This window comes from Jaculus jaculus, chromosome 10 (assembly GCF_020740685.1).
Source record: "Jaculus jaculus isolate mJacJac1 chromosome 10, mJacJac1.mat.Y.cur, whole genome shotgun sequence".
NCBI classification, from domain to species: Eukaryota; Metazoa; Chordata; class Mammalia; order Rodentia; family Dipodidae; genus Jaculus; species Jaculus jaculus.
The window spans coordinates 111,478,404-111,499,618 of NC_059111.1; the positions used below are offsets into that span (position 1 = coordinate 111,478,404).

Below are 21,215 nucleotides of genomic sequence, written 5' to 3' on the forward strand. Positions count from 1 at the left end.
GCCCGGCCTGACATAAGAGGCACTGTGTACACTCAGGGACGGAGGAAGCGAAGAGTTGGGAGGCTGAATGCGGAGCAGAAAATTACTAATAGAAGAGAGATAATGAATAGGCTGGCCAGGCATTCATGGGGAAAAATCCATTTTGTTACCACGCGAAATTAGGTGGTGGAAAGGAGTTTGCTAATTGTTCTCCTCTTGTAGCAGCCAGGACAGAGGCAGGGGCGTGCTCTTCCATTCATTGCCCGAGTAATTGTGGGGGTTGCCGGCCCAGAGTCGTGGGCGATTTGCCCGCGGCCCTTCCATTTTCCTGTGGCGTGTTTAATTGTTGCTAATATACCTCCTAATGAAGCTAATGAGGGGGGCGCTGTCTGGCTATTTGCCCTGGAGTTGAGTGACATGCACCAAAAGGATTTTCTCTCTCACACACACCCACGGTGAGAATCTGGAGGGGTTTACCTCTCTGTCTCCTTTGAAGGAACAATACTCAGGTGCCGGGTTAGGGGCCTGTGCCTGCAGACCCGGGATGCAGTGTGCCTGGGCTGGCAGGACTAGCCCAGGAAACACCTTGGAAGGCAGCAGACCATGTCCCTGAGCTACTGAGTGCGATGCTGGCTGCTGAGTCCAGCCAGTGATAGGCCACCGCCGCCGCTGCTGAAGTTTTTACCTCCACTGCCCTTCACCCCCCACGCATGAGCTGTGTGTGCTCTAGACAAATTGCTCTATCCGATGAGAAGGGATACACACTTTGTTTTAGTTACAGCTAGCTGCCAAAATACTTTAGCACTGTTAAGTTTGAAAAACAGCCACCACTGAGGAAAGAAAAAGGTGGTGGTGGCGGTGGTGGGTCCTGGCTCCGACTGCACAGTACAGACTGGAGGTGCCATGTTGGTCTCATCTTGCAGGGGTGGGTGCCCTTGCACACCCACCCCACACCCATGGTGTTGGTGTCTGGACTGGGTCTGGGGCTGCGCTTTGTATGCTCAGGTGCACAGGAAGGGGGTGGTTTGCAGGAGTCGTGGTTCCTTAAGCACTAAGGCGTCCTCTTCTTCCCCCTGTAGAAAGGCAAGGTCAAGATCCTGCCCCACCAGGAAGAGCAAGAAGACTCCACCAAGTTCATTGTCCTCACCTTCCTCTCCATTGCCTGCATCGTAGGGGTGCTCCTGGCTTCCGGCATCATCTATTGCCTCCGCCACAGCTCTCACTACAAGCTGAAGGAGAAGCTGTCCGGACTAGGGGGGGACCCCAGTGCAGATGCCACTGCAGCCTACCAGGTAAAACGAGGCTCCTTTCAAAGTGCTCCGTTGGGCTTACCGACTTGAATGGGAGGATTTCTTTTGGCCTGTCTTTGGTCCCTCCCTCATCCCAGCCCTTGCTCATTTATTCATAGTTTGGGTTCTTTTATGATGACAACTTGAAACTTCTCATTAGCATTCATGTAAATACCTTGGAACCACAATTTTACGGCTCTATATTAATCTTATGCTGTTCTTGGAGAGTCTCATGTTAGCTGTGAAAGTGGGTTGCTAATTAGAAATGTGGTAAAAGTACAATAATACATGAATAATGCATTATCTGTTATCTTAGTTTGGCCACTATTAATGAAACATGCCAGAGTTGCAAGATGAATTGGTTGTGTAGATGTTGGAGGACGGCTCTTAAATCACTGGCTTCCTTGGGGTCTTATATGAAAAGATCTTCTGACCTGATCTGTTACCTCCCTCTGCTTTTATTTGGATAAAGTGAGACCTAATGCTGATAAACGGGAGGTAAACTGAGTATGTCTACGTGAGGTATCTGTGTGCTGGAACTAGAGACAGGCTGGGACCATCACACCTGCAGATAGACATGAAGCCCAGAGAATGGGAGAGTCGGGTTCAAGTCATGCAGGACATAAACAACAACCCAGAATCTTTGGAAGTTCTGTAATGTATGTTTTATAATTAACAATATTTTGTAACTAACCTATGACTTCACTTTCTGAATATTTTATTTGTTTATGAGAGAGAGAGAGACAGATAAAGAGAAAGAATGTACGCACCAGGATCTCTAATGACTGCAAACAAACTCCAGACACATGCACCACCTTGTACATCTGGCTTTATGTGGGTACTGGGTAATCGAACCTGGGTCCTTAGGTTTCATAGGAAAACACCTTAAGTGTTAAGCCATCCCTCCAGCCCTGACTTCAATGTTAATAGCAATGTAAGCTCAGAATATATACAAGCTAGAGGATTCAATTTTCTTAAGTTAAAATATCCATTTAACTCCAAATATATATTCCCATGTAGGAAGACTATAAAAAATTACCTAGACATAGAATGTTAAGTTTTAATCAACATGCATTTGTAAGATTTTCTCCCATTGGATTGGAACTTTTGAATTTTCTGATCACATGGTTGTGATGTGTACTGTCATGTAAGTAATATGCATATGTCATAATATAAAGCACATGCTATTCTATCATCAGTTACCTAGGTAAGCTGTCAGGCTCTTTCCAGGAAGCGCCAGACTGTCCAGCAGTTTCCCGCCACACACCCCGCAAGCTCACCTGAGCTTGCTGACCTTTGCACTGGGGCTACGCTGCCCCTGCCCCACATGATGCATTGGGATGAATTTACAAAAGTCTCTACGCTTAAAGGAGACCAGGAGATAGCTTTTTTCCCATTTCAAATTTCTTATCATCATCACTGAATGGAGAAAGCTTCTAGTTTTCTAGGAGGGTCACACGCCCGGTCACGATGATCTTTTTCTTATAAAGAAATGGCAACTTCAAATGTGTTGAAGATGGCATTTCAGGCACAGTGCGTAGCTTTGCTTCAAAGTCAAAGAAAAAACATGTTTGAAGGAGCAGCCTGAAAAAAAATGTCACACAAACTAGTAAGAATTTACCCAGAAATTCTCTTGAGCAAGACCATCAATATAGGATTCCAGGTCCTCAGGGCCAAGCCAGTGTCAGGGCATAAATAAATTATCATACCGGTCTGTTCATGTGTGAGAGACGGAGATCATAGGGACGCAGATTTCTAGAAAGCATGGTATCCTTTGATATACTTTGAAATTCAAATATAAAATATTGATAGAATGGAAAGGTTGGACTTGAATGCAGAAATGACTAATTTTCACAAAAATGTAAGTTGAAAATGCAAACTTGCAACTGAATTTGTGATAATTAACAACAAAAAATCTTCCCAGTGACAGCTCTAATTAATAGTATCTGTAATTAAAATCATGTCCTTCCAGCAGGAAAACTGTTTGAATTTCTTAGAGTGACCTTTTTGTGTTCCTCCTGGGGGCATGGTGGTTAAGTTGATATTGATTTTATAATGAGCTCTGGTTTGTTTAATAAGAATCTGTAATCCAGACAATAAATGAAATGTGTGCTTTTCTTCAAACCAGATTAATAAAAAGGAGAGAAGATGGGAAAAAAATAAGGTCCAGAAAAATTTGGAAATGAAATGATTATAAAAATTTTCTGTTGGGCTTAGTTCTGAAGTCACTACTACCAAATACCCTTTAGCCAGTTACCTTGGTGAGATGGGGTCTGCTCCCATCAGAGCAGTGGCCTCCTGGGCCAGGGAGAAACTATGCTGGGCCTTGCAGAGGCTTTGACTTGTTTTCAGCAGGACAAAACTCCGCATGTTGCAGCAACATGGTTCTCAGCCTAGGGTTTAGCTAGGTGATGTACAGAGGACTCGTGTGTGATTTTTCAAAGAGTAGCTGTGTAGTAATGAAGCAGGTATTTATTAATCCATAGTTCCGGACATCTAGGGTTTTTTTTATAGCTGTCCTTGAGATGTCCTTTGTGTTTAAAATTGTCCTGAAAAGTTTTTAAAAGTCTACAAGCACAAGGAAATGAATTTTAGGCAATATCTTATTGTATCAGTGTATACTTTTAAACCTTTGAGCTTCTGAGGATGTGGCTCGGTGGCAGAGCACTTCCCTAGTATATAAGGAGGCACAGGGTTCAATCCCCATTACTGAGAGAACAAAAAAAGAAAGAAAGAAAGAAAGAAAGAAAGAAAAATAAAGGAAAAAATTGTTAGGCTTCCATATTTGCTGATTCTGTAATAAAGCAAGGCTATGGATATGGAGTCATAAACATTATCACCAGTTATAGCAACCCTGCTTTATTTCATGATGATATGATAGAAATTATTAAGTTTCTGAGAAAGAGAAATACTATTGTGTAAGTAGGTTAAAAGTCACCTAAGAATAAGAGGTGGGTGATTATACAGTAAGCTTGATCGCTGTACGACCAGGATGTGAAGTTACCTTGCCAGAGAAAGAGCTCAGGTTCTTAGGTGGGATGCACATCACGGCACAGAGGCATTCTGATGACACAGGAAGAAGCGTGCAGAGCAGGTGCCCAGGGGAGGTTAGCCTTTGGCTGCACCGTTCCTTCCTCTTCCTGGTCCAAAAGGAGAATCCTCATGTCCCCAGTCAAACAGCGCCAGGGTCCATGTGGTGGGAAGATAACTTACACAGGAATTGGGAGGCCCCTCCTGTGGTTGACCCTTGATGGAGTTACCTTCTTCAGCCCCTCCCAACACATGTGGGCAACCTGTGTGTGCCTGTGTAGTCATGGAGCTAGGAGCTGCATCCCAGTATCCCAAGACATCAGTGGCTCTTCTTGAAATGGTTTCAGAGCAGTCTGGAGAGTGAATGATTAGACAGTACTACAAACATCTCTAAACACTTTTGCCTTTCCTCCATGTAGGTGGGTTATTTTATACCCAGAGTTGGGACTGGAAGAGAAAATCTTTTTGGTAGATTTGTACTTTTGACCCTTTCCTAAGTTATTAGTCCCATCAGACAGTTTAGTGTTTAGCTTTCTTACACTTAAATTTGGGGTCTGTTAACTTTCAGAATAGCTGAAATGTATGTGTAAAGGGCATTACCACTGTCAGACTGTCAGAGAGCCTTCCCCATTGTTTCAGTAAATGTTTTTCTTCTCAACACATGAAAAGTAGTTGAATCAAATCTGTCCTTCATCACATCAAAAGGAAACTTGTTTTTCCAAAATGGACTCACATATTGTGTGTGTGTGTGTGTGTGTGTGTGTGTGTGTGTGTGAACATGTATGTGTGAAAATGTACGTATGTGTTTGTGTGAACACAAGTACATGTGCAGCTGTATGGGTACATGTGCATGGGTACGTGTGAAAAAAATGTGTGTGCATGTGAACATGTGTGTGTGCGTGTGTGTTTATGTGTGAGTCTGCCCACTTGCTGAAAGGCTCAGCGTCATGGTGGCTGGCACCAGAGTGCTTCATTCTTACTCATTCAGGTGTCCCATTTCTATGGAAGGTGATTGGGTAAAAACTGTGCCAAAAATAAGTTGTTGGATGATTAGAAGACAGTCTCCCCTTTTTCTCTCTGAGTCTCTTTGAATGCTGCATCCATTTCTTTGAGGCTTTGATCATCTTGGAGCTGTGAGTTTAGTATTCTGCTGGCCCGCTCTCCCTCCCCGATGCAAGGGCAGAGACTCCCGCAGAATGTTCGACAACTTTTCTTTTGATGGTTTGTTTCACAATACCCAGCAGGTTCCCTTGTGTACTTGGAAGCCTTTGGAACCAAACCCTGAGGAAATCGTGCGCTGGGCTGTGGGGACCGCCTGCAAACAGAGTGGCTAAGTGCGCATCTCGGTTGCTGTGGCTCCCATTAGCCTGCGATTATGAATGTAATGACAGGGCACGTGTGATTGCTGCTCTTTGGGGTGCTCTGTGCACTCAAGCTGATGGTTCTGCTCACCTCTGCCAAGGGAAGCAGAGTTCCTATAGGAAAGGATGGGTCACACGTGGGCTCGTTCTCTTGTGAATTCACAGACCCTTCTTTGTCTAGGTGAGCTTCATCTTCCATAATTGGTGTAATCACTAGTCATGGAAATGGCAGCCGGATTGGATGTCACACAATTAGGTTGAAAAACAGTAAATTTTCCTGAGGTGTACTTGACCTCACCACAACTTTCTGGAAAATCTTTCCCGTCTCTTCCATGTGTCTTGGGATTAGCTATCCTGGCTTCATAAGTACATTTCCAGGTTGAAATAACATTTATGTGCAAATATTCAAGAAGCAAGATGCATCCTCCTTCAAAATTAGATGGCTGTCCGAACACACTTCTCAGAAGTGTTCTTTTTATGAGAACGTGAGAGCCTGTGAATTTTAGGTTTTCTGTTTTTGCCATTGATGGCAGTCAGTAGGTAGAATTCTTGTTACCTTTCCCAGTGCTGGTGGGAATGGCAGGTCTACGGGCCTCCTCCTGCTCTTCCTAGGCTTGTGATGTCCTGAGGTGTTCCTGGCCTTGCTATAAATTAAGCAGGTGTCAGATGCTTGTTGAGGGTGGAGTGTAACCATCAATGCTTCTTTTTTAAAAGAATAATTTTTATTTACTTATTTATCTGCATGTGTATGTGTGTGCACACATGCATGCCAGGGTCTCTTGATGCTGCAAATAAACACCTGTCAGGCTTTTCTTGGGTGGCTGGGGAATTAAACTTGTGCCAACTTTGCAAGCAAGTGGCTTTAACTGCTGACCCATCTCCCCAGCCCCATCCAGACTTCTTGAAGATTGAATGTGACCATCTAAGGAGACAAGCCAAGGGTAAAGCTACACATCAGTCTTCAGGGCCCAAGGTGTATTTCTGTTTCCTGTGCTTTCAGATCCAATAACTGGCATGCTTCTGCAAACTCTGGGCCATCTTTTGGATGCCTATACTTGTTGCAGGTCTGTGTATTTTTCCAGAAGGTGCCTGTTTGAAGTTCATTTTACTCACAAAGCCTAAACTTTCAAGTATGTTTTTTTTCCCCCCTCCAAATCAGTTCCTGCATGTCTGTTCTGCAAGGGATACCCAGGAAAAATATTTCCTCAGGCCCAGCCCATGGGACAGAATCGATCCTTAGTGAGCACCACAGTCCAGAGATTGGCCAGAGGACTATGAGAGCTCAAAGTTCAGTGTGCGCCCGTCCTGGTACAGCAGCCTGCCTCCCTCGATCAGGCTTGACTAAAAATAGCAAACCACTCAGTGAGATATTTGGAGGCAGGAGATTGGAGTGTCCAGTGCATGGACATCCTGAGGCCCGAGTGAGACAGTGGCTTGTTGCTTAATATGGCACAAGCTTGATTCGATCCTTGTGCCTTATTAGCAGACCTGGATATCTCTTGAGTAACTGCTCATAGGAAGCTCCTCATGCTGTGTGCATTAACCCAGCCCTACTGCACCTGAGACAGCTTTTATCAGTTCCCTTCTTCTGCTGTGTGATGGCTCGGGGTAGACAGTAGCATCTATAAAGCATGTACACCCCCCCACCCCGCACTGAAGTGTGGTTATTAGGATTCTAGCTTACTTCGCACATTTCACCACTAGCATTAGAGAAGGGTCCCTTACCGGTGCAGCTAGCCACTGCCCACATGGGTCACCTCTGGTCCTTGAAGCTGTCTGAAGATGGCAGGGTTAGACACAAACTTGATTCACAAGTGGTCTAAGTGTTCAAAGACCTCAGACTTGCCTGGCCCCATTGTAAGCAAGGACAGAGCTACCTGAGGGCCAGATTGAGACATCAGACTCCAGGATGGGTGCTCCCACTAGAGGCCTACCTGGCCGGCCTGGGTGTAGGTGCTAAGATCCAACTTCTCACCTGGCACCAACCAGCACCCATCACAACCCTGCCACCAAAGCCCTCTCTAGGTAGGAGGCCTTCAGGAGGTCAGGAAATAGGGATATCCTTCTCCTCTTGCCTCGTGACTTTTTGGAGATGAGGAATTTGCCATAAAGCCACGAGTTACAGCATCAGGCATCTGGTTGTGGAGGGGTACCACTTGTGCTATTGAGGTGACAGGGGAGGGGCCCAGCCCATTGGCAGATAGGGCCCCTGTTGGCTAGCTCATGATTGGAGGGGTCTATGGAAGGAGTGTGAGCCAAGCACTGAGTGTCCAGTGGCAACAACAGAATGAGACATTTTTGTGGAGTGCCAAGACTCCTGAGATCAAGCAGGGTTAGACCTAGAAGTAGGAAGTATGGTCCACTGCAAGTCATCACGGTGGAGGCAACTCCTGCTTCTGGTCACTTAATAAGAATTGCTGTGAGCCATAGAAAGGGCAGTGCTGTTTTCAGGGCTCTCACACAAAATAAAAAGGAGGCCGCCTCTCCTTTGACAGTAACCAGTGAAGAGCCACATTCTCTACCTTTTTATCCAATCCTGTTCTTTTCTCTGTCTTATTTCCCTCCAGCTGCACTGTCCATTTTGTAAATTTCATTCTTTCTCATTATTTAAGCTCATGAGTAAAGATGATTTGTGGGCACTGTGAGGTGCCCATTGGTGAATGTGAGATTTACGGAGTGGCTTTGGCTTCTGGAGGGGCACCTCCCCATCTTACCATATGCTTCTCCATAGATGGGACTCCCTGTGCCTTAAATCCTGATTCAGAGAGTTGGACACACTTTCCAAGCCAAGGACTAGGAAGTACAGTCTGCAAAGAGAGCATGCACTGTTTAGAACAGGAGGGGTAGATGACCTGGTGAGCACACACTCCACAGAGAGGAGACTTGGCAAGGAGGCAAAGGTATGCATGAGTGTCCTTGACCCAGGCCACAGGTGAAATGCCCAGCCAGCCTTTGAATCCTGTTCTGAGTACAGTGTAGACACAGCCTTTAGCAGCAGACAAGGTCACAGCGAGGTGAGAGTACCAGGATAGGGTTTTAAGTGAAGAGAGGTCCACTGCTATTGGCAGCAGTATCAGTTCTCCTGGGAGGAGCTGATCTGCTCCTGAGGAAGAAGGACAAGATATCAAGAAGCAGGTTTTGCAGGAGTTTAGAAACAAATGGTAGGAGGGTGGAAAAGGTATTATTTGGGTGGGCACAGGAAGGCTGAGGCAGACCAGGGATATGTGGACCTGCGTCCCATGAGGAAGCAGGCAGCTTGGCTTCAGCTCTAAAGAGGTCCCTTCCTCCACCCAGCTTACTGCTGGGACTCCCACAGACGTAAGGGAGTCTCCTCCACACAGGGAGAGAGGCTTCTGGGGCTGTCTTCAACCAAGCTGGCCCTGTTCCATGGTGAAGTTCCCACATGGAAGAGGGAAGCGCCCTCCTGCCGGGGGCTCCCCCCAGGTGCCAGCCCCTCCTGCACAGTGGCTGCAGAGCGCCATCCCGGGAGGGCCCGGAGCAGCCGAGCTGGGCTCCTGGAGATGGTGCTGCTGCTGCAACCACCTGCAGTAATGCAGACCTTCTCCCCAGCCTTTGGCCCTGAGAGCAAGAGAGAATGTGCCCTGGTGAGTGGCGTTACCTGTGGGAAATATAGCTTGTTAGGAAGGGCAAGCCCAGCTCTCAACCCAAGATCTACACTGCCACGAGAGAATGGGTGTCACAAGGCCGGGGATGCCGACAAGAATGGCATAGTGATATAGAGAGAAAGCTTTAGGAAAATCAGTGGCACAGTTGGAGCAGAGAAGACTGGGGATGAAAGAGGCTTCCCGAAGTCAGAGGAACACAAACAGGCAGGCATGAACGAGGAAGCCCACTGGGCCAGCGGTCACAGCAAGGAGCATGTGGATCAGGGCAGGGCAGGCTAGGGGACCTTGGCGTAGCACAGCCATGGTTCCTGAGCGTCCAGGAGGCTCTGCATCTGGTCCACCACTCTCTGTCTCTTTGGTTCGGAGCTCTCTTCCCTTCAGTTCTGGGAGCTCAGCTGTCCCCCTCCTACCCCTGGCTGGTGGCTTCACTGGGTGTCCCAGACCCCTGAACACATGGGGTCACCACTGAAAAGTAGAACTTGGAACAAGAGCAGCAAGTGCTTCTAAAAAAAGTTTGTCTTCGGATAGCAGAATCAAATGTTCTGAACCAGCAGAGACTTAGTGAATTGGGTTCTTTAGGAGAGTGGGACCAGACCATTAGTGAGGGACTCCAGTGTTCAGTGTCTGGTACTGATGATAACTGTGATGATACCCAGGAAGCTGAGGGTGGCAAGCAGGGTGTGCAAGGACTTGGAACACATGAAGGCCAGGAGTGTCCCAGCAGCAAACGAAGAGTCTTTCTGGGCCTGAGGCTGCCGATGAGGAGAGGAAGCAGTTTGGGTCCAGGAGGGTTTCTCCACATGAGACAGACAGGGCAAACCAGGAGACGGTCTTTTCTCCCAGCGTGGGTGTAGGCAATGTGGTCTCCTGAGGTGACTGGAAAGAGCTTGCCTGTTCACCAAGCGAGCCCTACAACAGTGGCCACCTGCCCATGCGTCAGTCCTCCTTCCACTCCGGTGCTCCAAGTGTCCACTTTCCACCACGGTTTCTGCTTTGGGAGAATGACTGGTAATTAAGATGGAAGCATGATGGGTTAATCAGCAGTAGCAAGTACAAGACACAAGAACCTGTTGGAAAGAGCAGTGTGAGCCAGCACCTTTTCAGGCTTTTTGCTTTGTTTTGTTTCATTTTTTGAGGCAGGGTCTCGTGTTGCCCAGGCTAGCCTCAAGCTTTCTGTGTAGCCCAGTATGACCTTGGACTGCTAATCCTCACCATACCCTGTTTATGTGACATTGGGGACGGAACTCAGGGTTCTGACTGCTAAGCCAAGCACTCTCTATCAACTGATCCACAGCCCCAACCTACAAGATTTTTTCAATTAGCAATAATCATGCCTCAGATAAACCTCATTGGCTGTGATACTGCTGCTGCACAAAGCTCACAAGATTTTTTTAAAAGGGTGCTCCAGGGCCTCCAGCCACTGCCAACGAACTCCAGGTGCATGTACCACCTTATACATCTGGCTTACGTAGGTTCTGGGGAATCAAACCGAGGTCCTTCGGCTTTGCAGACAAACACCCTAACCACTAAGCCATCTCACCAGCCCAACAAGACTTTTTAAAACATATAAAATAGTGCAACCAGCAAAATTGAGTATCTGGCAGTTTGGTTGTGAATGTCTGTGCATACAGCTGTAAATTATTATGATTATGTTGACAAGTAAAAGTCAAAATCTTAATACATAGGATTCCATGTGTGCTTGAGGAATACCATGTGAAACACAGGTCTAAACTTGGATTGACTTTGCAATGTCTCATAGCAGATCAATTCTTATTTATTTATGTAAGACAGAAGAGAGAGGGAGAGAATGAGCACACCGAGGGTCTCCTGCAAATGAACTCCAGACGCATGTACCACCTTGTGTATCTGGTTTACATGGGTCCTGCGGAATTGAACCTGGGTCCTTTGGCTTTGCCGGCAAGCACCTTAACTGCTAAGCCATCTCTCCAGCCCTTCATAGCAGATCAATTTAAAGAGGTTACAAGTGACATCAGTTGTCAGAACCATCTGGCTGGAATACACTGAGAGAAGCCACAAGTTTACTTTGCTTTATAGTTTATAGTTACTGCATCATTTCCTTTTTTTTTTTTATTGGTAAAAGATTAATGATGCAGAAGAAATAAATACATGAATAAGTACCCATAGAATTATACTTTGTTTAGGTCCCTAAAGTACACAAGCTAGAAATCAGATGTCTTGAGGGCTGGCAGTGTAGATCACTTCCCTTGTATTCTAAGGCCCTGGGTTCCATGTGAGGTGGGAGGAGTTTTTGTTTTGTTTTGTTTTTTTAAATTTTTTTTTGTTTATTTTTATTTATTTGAAAGCGATGGACACAGAGAGAGAAAGAGGCAGATAGAGAGAGACAGAATGGGCGTGCCAGGGCCTCTGGCCACTGCAAACAAACTCCAGATGCGTGCGCCCCCTTGTGCATCTGGCTAACGTGGGTCCTGGAGAATCGAGCCTTGAGCCGGGGTCCTTAGGCTTCATAGGCAAATGCTTAACCGCTAAGCCATCTCTCCAGCCTGGGTGGGAGGAGTTTTGATTGGGAGGAGATCAAATCCAAATTAGTAAGTAAATCAAAAGACTTAATTGAAATGGAAGTTATTCCTGGTTTGCAGTTTTCCAGATTATTCCCACCCCATGCACAAATACACACACGTGTGACTTTGAAAAGCAAAAGTAAAGAAATAGGTCTAGAGAGACAGCTTAGTGCTTAAGGCATTTGCCTCAAAGTCTAAGGACTCAGGTTCAGTTTCCCAGGACCCACAGAAGCCAGACACACAAGGTGGCACATGCATCTGCAGTTCATTTACAGTGGCTAAGAGTCCCTAGCATGCCCATTCTCTTTCTCCCTCTCAAATAAATAAAACACTTTGTAAAAAAATTAAAGAAACAGCCAGTGCTTTGGGAGCTTCTGCCTCACCTTGAACTTCTGCTCCCCTAGGGTGCTGTGACCCTGTGTCTGTGGTACCCCAGTCTTCCTGTCGCCAGGCCCGCGCAGGTGTTTTAAGCACATCTCAAGCCCACCTCAGAGCTCAGATCGATTTGAGTCAGACAGCACGGTAGAGCTGATGCTGCGCTGGAGGAGGGACTCTCGCTGGCAACGTCCAGGGCCGTCCTCCTCTCACCTCCCTGAGCCCTCACTCTGTACTTGTAGAGACTCCAAAGCCCTCAAGCTTTCCCGGGCCTGATGCAGGGGGACCCAGCAGTTTCACAGCTGCGAGGCCCTGGCACAGAGTTCCAAGAACTGCCCACAGCCCCCCAGCCCGGCCCTCAGGGCGCCGAGGCCGCATGCAGCGCATGCTCACTCAGATCAGCACTGCATGTAGAATGACGGGTCCAGGATGACGTAAGGTTTCTGAAAATGTGGGAGCAGCTGTTTCAGCAACCCCCACCCACAACACAGCCCTGCCCTTTGGCTTAATTAAGCCGCCGCAGAACGGAAGCCCGAATTCCTTTTGTGTCCCGGGCCGCTCCCTGCGCTTCCTCTCTCAGGCTTTGTTCCGACCCCTGCCCTGGGGAGGCCTGGCCCCTCCTCAGCGCCCACCGTCCCCATCTGTCAGCCCTGTGCTCCCACCCGGTCCCAGCCCAGGGGACCAGCCCTACCTCGGAACATGACGGCCAGGTGAAGCAGCCTTATCCTTCCTGCTCACGCCCTTCCATTTTTCACGTTTCCCAGCTGAGCCGCCCGCCAGCCCGCACCTCATTGTCTTCAGGGACTGAAGGCACACAGTCTGAGCACCTAGCTGGAGGCCTGAAGGTGTTTGATGAGAACGAATCAATACACTGAACTGCTAAGACATGGATGGGGGGGGGGTGGTGTGGGGAAACTGTTTAGAACCCTCAAACCATCCTGTGTGGTTCCCAGTGTCTGAGGAAGCACATGTGAGGCCTGTACAGATGCAGTGTGCTGTAGATCTTGCTGATGAGGGTCACATTATTTTTTTGTGCTTATGCTTATATATGTGGTGGGGGGGGTGCATGCATATCTATGTGCCCATGCAGTGTCTCAGTCTCCTGTGTGCAGCAAGTTGAGCTCGCCTGCGGTGGCTGTAGTAAAATGACAGCTCACTGCTCTGCCTCCCATTCGTATTTGAGCCACACTCTCTGACTGATCCTGGAGCTGAACACTGGAAATTCTTGGGTCTCTGCTTCCTTCTAGGACACGGTCACAGATGCACATAGCCCTGCTCTGCTATTTATGTGGGTCCTGAGGATCAAACTTGAGCAATCTTCCAGACATCATCAGACCCTCATGTTTGCACAGGAAGTGCTCTTAACTGCTGAGCCGCCTCCCCAGCCTTGACAGTGATAATTTTTTAGCAAAGAATACTAGAACAGCGAGGGGAGGTTCTTGTGGAAAACTTTGCTCTTAGCCTCACTTTGTGTCAGTCTGGTCTGTGCTAGAAGGTGGATCGTTATTTCTGACTGACTTGGCTATTTCAAGTCGTCTGAATGTGAAACGGAGCCATGTGGGGGCTGCCAGGGCTGGTTTGCTTGCCCAGATCTTGAGGACTTGGAAGTTACCACTGGCTGTTTTGGGAGCACTTGAAACATCCTGGTATGGGATCCTCAACTATCTGAGTTTGGAGCTGATCTGTGCTTTTGTTTTTTTATTTTGTGAGCTACAGCCTGGGTAGAAGAGGGTCATCGTGGTACCTGGACTCCTGTAATACTTAGAAATGTCCTGGGCATAACATGTTAAGTACATTTCTTTATTAGGTAGTTTCCTCATTGCTATGACGGAATACCTGGCAAGAAGCAACTTAAGGGAGGAAGACTTTATTTCCGCTTGCAGCTAAAGGGGCTACAGTCTATCACTGTAGTGGGAGCAGGAGGCAGCTGGCCACATGTGTCTGCAGTCAGGAAGCAGAGAGATACGAATGCTGCTGCTCAGCTCACCTTCTCCTTTTGATGTAGTCTGAGACCCCAGCCCATGGGATGGAACCACGCCTAGAGTGAAACATCCTTTCTCAATTAACCTAATCTAGAAACTCCGTCATAGACATGCCCAGGGATTTGTCTCATAGGTAATTCTAGATCTTGCCAAGTTGGCAGTCGAAATTAACTACCAAAGTTCTCTTTTCTATCTGAAATTTTCACTTTCAGAGAAAGCATTGAAGCCTATTACAGAAACCTATCTTAAACACAGGTTACATAAGGATGAAAGTGCTTATTAAATTGCGGTTACATCCTGTGTTTTTGTTTTTACAACTCTCCCCTGATTTCAATCCGCTATTCACCAGAAGCAGCACAAATTAAGGAGTGTTAAAGGAGAGGCGTTTTCCTCAAAGGCGATGCCGTGGTTGAGCATTTAGGCACATCAGTAACTTTCAGCTGCAGCCAAGCTTGTAGAATGGCAAGCTTTCAAGTTCTCACCTCTGGGCAACATCCTACCTGCAAGGCATCGGAGACGTATGCGCCTTTGGTACTCTGAAGCAGGGCAGGAAGATCACACTTCCAGCTCTCTTGCAGGAGCTTCAAGAACCAAACAATCCTTCCGTTATCAGACAAGCCGCTGGGGCTGCTAATGGCAGGACTTGATTTCCACGTAGCAGGAGATTCCTCCTTCTCAGACTTACACCACTGCCCAGTGTGGAGGTGCCCAGGATTGCCAGAGTATGCTGGATGCCATGGCACACGTTAGTGGTCATTATCTACTGAAGTCCCCACTGTGTCCCTTCATACAGAAGATCAGCAGGAATGACCTCTCCCTAGGTTTGGGAGGCAGGATGGCCTGAAACAGCGCAGGGGCTGGTCTCCTGTGCCCATCTGTGATGTGTGTTCATGGGAGTGCAGGGGACTGCTGAAGTGCCAGCAGTGGAGGGGGCGCGTCCTCTCATGAATAGGAATAGAGCGTCAAGATCGTTCTAAATTTGGAGGAGCCGTGAAAGCTGTCTTTCTCTTTCATCAGTTGAAATGTGTTTATGTCTTTAAGTTTTATGTTGATAAAACATCTTGCAAAATGGAAAGCATTACTTGGCTTTGCTGTTAAACTCTGCCAGTCCTTGTGCCGCTTTGGTTAGTTCACGAGTGCTGTGAAGCTCAGCACCTCAGGTAAGGGGCTGCATGCTTCACTGCGAAGCCCAGGTCTGTAGTTCAGAAGGGTCCTGAGAGGCCAGGTGGGAGGCAATAGGAGTCCAGAGCCGGCTCCCACACCACTTTGAGCCACCACCTATAGGTGAATGTACATGTGTGTGTGCATATGCTTGCACAAGTCAGTGTAAAAACATATGAGACTAAGTGTCTTTGGCTTGAACCTTGAAGCTGGGCAATTCAGAAGAACTCACTGGAGGCTGTAGTTCCAGGGAAGTGGTGGCCACAAGGCTTGAGCCATTTAAAGTGAGATGAGAGGCTCAGTGGGGAAGAGCACCTGCTGCCCAAACTTGAGGACCTAAGTTTGACTCATTGCAACCCTACAAAAATCCAGATGTAGTTTCACATGCCTGTAACCTCATTTGAGGGGGACAGAGACAGGAGAATCACTGGGGCTCACTGGTCAGCTAGTCTAGCCAAGACCCAGGGAGCACTAGTTTCAATGAGAGACTGTCTCAGGGAAATGAAGTGAAAACCTATGGAAGACCCTGGGCATCCTCCTCTGGCCTCCACAACTGAGCACGCAGGTCATGCATCACTGCACACACTGCACACACAAAAATAAAGCAAGATCGTTCATGAGTTGAGGAATGCATGGTGGGAACAAGTGCATCTTTGGCCAAGTTAGGGACAGGGCTATCCAGCATGTCCACTGTGGTTTTGACCTCCATTGGACGGGGAGCCTCCTCCATCGGAAATGCTCATGGGAGGATGTTTGGAAATGTTCCTGTAAAGTAGCTGACCTCAGCCAGGGACTGAGTGGCTCCTTGTCAGTCATTTGTAGTGCAGAGCGACATCAGAACCCATTTAAATAAAGCTGCTGTGACAGGAGAGGTGATTCCGCAGGATGTCTCTGTGAATGCTCTCTCTCATCCTGGAAGACAACACTTACTAGTCCTCCCCTGCTTGCCCCATACATGCCTTGATAAACAGTTCAATTAATTTTAATCACACTGAATGTAGAATTTCATGAGATTTTCCTGTTTTGGTGTGTGAAGCATATGTGGCATGTGCTTGCTGAGCATGTGCAGACACATGCACCACAGGAGCATACATGCCCATGGAGTCTTCCTTTACTGCTCCTCTGCCTTGTTTCCTTGAGACAGAGTCTCTCACTGAAGCTAAAGCTCCCCATTTCTCCAGTTGGACTGGCTGACCAGTGAGCCCCAGTAATGGTACTATCCCCTTCCTCCTCATCACTTGGGTTACAGACTTTTTCGGTATGTATGCTGGGGATTGTACTCCAGTTCTCATGCTTGCTCAGCAAGCATTCTTACCCACTGAGTTGTCCCCTCAATCCATCTTTATGACTTTTAAACATGACTTAGATTGGTTTTTTCTTCCTGAAAAAGTAGTGTGGATTAATTTGGAAAACAAAGAATGAACAGCCACCTGTGACGCACCCTAGGCCGGGTCCCCTGCACACAGGGCCATCCAGCCAGAGCTTCCCCATGGCCACAGGCCCCGCGGAGCTGGCGGAGCGCACTCCTCCTCCCCAGCTGTCTGTGCTGGGTGGGCACCCATGGGCATATTGTATCCACTGTCCTCCCTCTGGAGAGCAACCCCTCTCCAGGACACTGGGTTCAATGCTGCCTCCTGGGGTTATATCCAGCCTGGAGAGTAATTGGCCTTTATTCTGTCCAGCACATCCTAATGAGCCATGTTCCCTCCCTGGCTTTGTGCATTTCTTCCTCACTTTTGTTCAGTTGCTACTAATTATGCTTCACCAATAACCCTAAAAATCCCAGGCGTCTTTTGTGTGCACACTGGGGCAGGCACCGCTTTGTGCCGATGGTTCCTGGAGAGGTGCGGGCGCTGCCGGCCAGCCTTTGTAGTGCTGGTCTTTTGCTGGAATTTGAGAGTGACAGGTCTTTTCTCTGGAAGTGATTCCCACTCTGTAATTTTCCCCATCAGACGGAGAGCTGAGAAATGAGACATTTGCTTATTGTGTGTATGGATGAATTTCTGCCCCCAGAATCCCATTCAACTTATTTTGCAAATTGTGCTGTAAAGAAGTATAAAATACTTAGAGGACCCAGCAGGAACCTCCCAGGGACTGTGCTCAGCGTGGGGCAGGAGCAAGTGGTCCACAGCAGGTGATGACAATGGCTCCGAATGTGTGTGCATCTCGAGAGGCCAAGTCCGCGTCCTCACGCCCCAGCATCTACTCTGCCGGCCTGCCCCTAACCTGACGCAGGCTGTGGGGACTCTTCCTGTGCTGCTGCTCTGGCGGGACAGTCCCAGGGCTTGAATTCCATGTGCCGCCACACTGCGTGTGATGCCAGTGTCTGGTGGGCTCAGTGCCCTGCACTTGCCCGCTCACCTTGCCAGGCATCTCTGAGTATGTTGGAAGCAGCGCTGTGCCTATTAACATAAGGGTTTCACACTTTCTTAGTGGAGAGTTTGGGGCCCCAGGCTGGCATGGCTTGTGCATATGACCTTTCCTGACAAATGATATGCTATTTGGATGTTTTGAGATAGTGTGTTCAGCCTTCCTGTGGTTCATGATGCCATAGTCAGTGCTACAATGCTAGGGGCATTATGGGAAAAGCTATTCTCTTTTTTTGGGGGGGGGGAGATTTGAGGTAGGGTCTCACTCTAGCCCAGGCTGACCTGGAATTCACTAGGTAGTCTCAGGCTGGCCTCGAACTCACAGCGATCCTCCCACCTCTGCCTCCCAGTGCTGGGGTCAAAGGCTGCGCCAGCTGTTCTCTTCGTTCTGAAACCCAGCTGCTGAGGCTCCTCCTGGGAGTAGAGTAAGGGTTTCCTTGGCAAACTGATTGGAAGGCAAGGTGGGTGTAATGTGGCCTTTGTGCCATGGTCCGGCAGGGACCATCCTTGTGGAACTGGCTTCACGAGTGCAGTGTGTTAGAACAAAGACCTCTGGGAGCTGAGCCCCTCAGCTGGTCACGTAGCCCACTGTGCGCGGGGGGCTCTGACACCGCAGCATCCGACGCGCCCTCCACACTGGCTGGATAAGTGGCAGATGCATGCCAAGCCCTTTACCTCCCTTCACACGCAGGGACTTCGAAGCCTCCCAGAAACCTGGTAGGAGTTCTGTGATTGTCCCCACTTACAGATCGCAAAACTGAGCCACAGACTGGAGTAACCTGTCCAATATCACCCAGCTGCAAGTGAAATATCTGGGATTCAGACATAGGAGATCAGGCCTCAGGGTCCCCTCCCTGACACCCTGTGCTAGGTTCAAATCCCAGCTCAGCCCTGGGCCTGTCTCTGCCCCTGATAATGGATTCTATTACTACTGTGGAGTTCAATAAACTCTCTGCAATTCTTGCTTCCCAAGAACAGAGGCACATTACATTCACTGAGAGCTGTCACCATGGGGACCACCTGCACAGTCACATCCTCCTTGCCATGACTGCCAATGCACCTTCCTTATTAGGAGCTGGACATGACTTAGACCTGTCTTCCTGAACAGATTTTTCAATACATGAGAGACAGCACACAGCCATAAAGCCAGAGCCAGGTGTCTTGAGCTGACAGAACTCTCCAGAAAGACATGGAGCCTTCTCCAACGGAGGATGAGTAGGTTCTGGGCTAAGAGAAGGTGGAGTATTTGGGCACTGCCCCCTTGGTGGCTGGCATCACCTTCTTGGCAGGTGCAGCCCAGCCTGCCCCTTCCTGTCCCAAGTGCAGCAGTGTCTGGAAGGAACACAAGGGCTGCTGTGGACCCTGCACCTGCCTCCGTGACTGAGTCTCTTGGCTCTACGGCCCCCCTCCCCCTGCATAATCAGACACCTGGTGGATGTTGAGACACAAGTTGCTACAAAGATCTAAATTCTTTTCACAGACTCCAGGCCATTGAGCTGAAAGCTCCCAGCCATTTTCATTGAAGTGATGTCCCAGATCACAGATGGCATCTTTTAGTAATTTTTAGACTATAAGCTCAATCTTGCAAATTTTCAGAGCTCTTTTTCTTTTAAAGTGAAGGGGTTGGACAGCCATTGCCTGCTGTCCAGCCAAGAGAAGACCTGTTTTCTCAAACCCTTTTGAGCTTACAGCAGGGTCTGTGTCTACAGAAAAAGCAATTCGCAGAAGTGGCTGGGCACTCTGGCCATCCAGAGTTTGCTAGATGCTGCTGTGGACAGACGTGTAGCAGCGTTCTCACCTGGTGCTTCGTCTTAACCAGGGCATCTCTGTCTCAGAGTAGGCGGCGCCCATTTGTGTGTTGCCCAGGTTATGGATGAGGGGGTCCCAAACACAGTCGGTAGGGTTGCCTCCAGGGTTTGCCCCGCACTTTATGGAGCGTCATCAGTTACACTTTGCCCAGAGAACTGCCCTCCATCACAGCTCTACTTGGACTTGCCTCGAAGAGTATCCCCTGCAGGACATGTGTGCAGCCAAGGCTAAGTCTTGTCACTTGCTGATAGAAGCCTCTCGTGTGCACTGCATCGGTCCTGTGCCGGGATGGATGTGGTTACACCAGAGAAGGGAGCAGCTCCTGCTCAGTGACAATAAGCTGTTGACTTCAAACCTCCATTGAGCCAATGTTTGTGCTCATCCAGGCTCTCATCCCTGACTGGGGTCTGGGTGGTCCCCTATGGTCATTTGTAACTCTGGTCACAGTTGCCCTCTCTGGCATGGACAATGCTCTGAAAGGGAAGAATGCAGCAGTAAGCAGAGGTGGCATGTGACAGCTGTCCAGTTCTGGGAGGGAGGGAATGCCGAGCATTTGTGCTTCCACGGAGCTTGAGCAGAACTGGAGCACGGAGATCTAGAAAGGGCTCCACACGCCATAGCACCTCCCCATGGGCCTGCCAGACTGTGGTGAAGCCCAGAAGTAGGCCAAAGTAGATGCCACCTCCTTAGAAAAGCTTTAAACTTAGTAGCATGGTGTGTGGCTCAATGGCCTGAGTTCACATCCCTGGAAACCACATAAAGCTGTGTGCAGTGATGAGCATTTGTAATCACAGCCCTCTTGTGTCAACGTAGGAGGCAAGGACAGGAGAATTCCCTAGAAGCTTGTGGATAAGCTAGTCTGGAATAGGCATCAGTGAGCAATGAGAAACCCTGCTTCGAACAAGATGGAAGGCAGCAAGAACTGATAGCTGAGGTTTTCTGACTTCCGCACGTGTGCCTGGCACCCATGCACCCGCACCTGCACTTACACACACACACACACACACACACACACACACACACACATATAATTTTTTTTAAATTTTGATTTGTAGTATAGGGGAAGGACACAAAGCATCGCTTTTGTACTATTAATTTATAAACTGTGACCGACTTGAAGAACACTGCATGACGCTTCCTTCCACCCTGCTGGCATCAGCACTCCCCTGGGTCTCTGCCTTCCAGGACAGCCTGCAGAGGCTGGTGAAGGGCACAGTTCCCAAATTTGAGGGAACTCCACCTGAAACCCACATGAAATCGTAAGGACAAAGCGAAACCCAGTGACTGAAACCCCCAGGGCCCCTCCTCTGGGGGCAGCGGGTCTGCAGGTCTGCTCCCCAAGTGCACATCTGCCTAGGCACTGTGCAGGTGCAGGTGGAGGTGGAGAAGCTCAGGGCCAGCCTGGGATCCATGAGACCTGCCTGGGAATACCCCTCAATGCCTGTGTGGGGTGTCTGTTTGTTACGAGTGATCTCTTCTTGTCAAGTGGAGGGAACCACCAGAAGTTGGAGCTGGCTATGTCATAGTCCCAGGAACCCTGGAAGGGTGCCTACCACCTAGGCCTCATCCTGAATCTGTTCATTACCTTGTCACTGTTCCAGGTTCGCTCTCCACGGGCATAATCCGTACAAGGCCGCTGCCTCTGTGGGCGGCCTGCTGCTGTCTCGGATTGGGAGACCGTAGCCAGGCACACC

At 48.5% G+C, this 21,215-nt stretch overlaps 1 protein-coding gene and 1 pseudogene across 1 annotated transcript in view; one reads left to right on the forward strand and one right to left on the reverse strand.

Moving 5' to 3' along the window:
- Window positions 1-21,215, forward strand: part of Ptprn2 (protein tyrosine phosphatase receptor type N2) — a gene marked incomplete at its 5' end in the record, with an annotated part of 831,187 nt that overhangs the window by 705,732 nt on the left and 104,240 nt on the right. Inside the window, one exon of the mRNA XM_045160998.1 lies at window positions 1,059-1,271. Within this exon, the coding sequence (XP_045016933.1) occupies window positions 1,059-1,271 (213 nt within the window). The remainder of the gene's footprint in view (window positions 1-1,058; window positions 1,272-21,215) is intronic.
- Window positions 10,582-10,664, reverse strand: LOC123464141 (annotated as a pseudogene).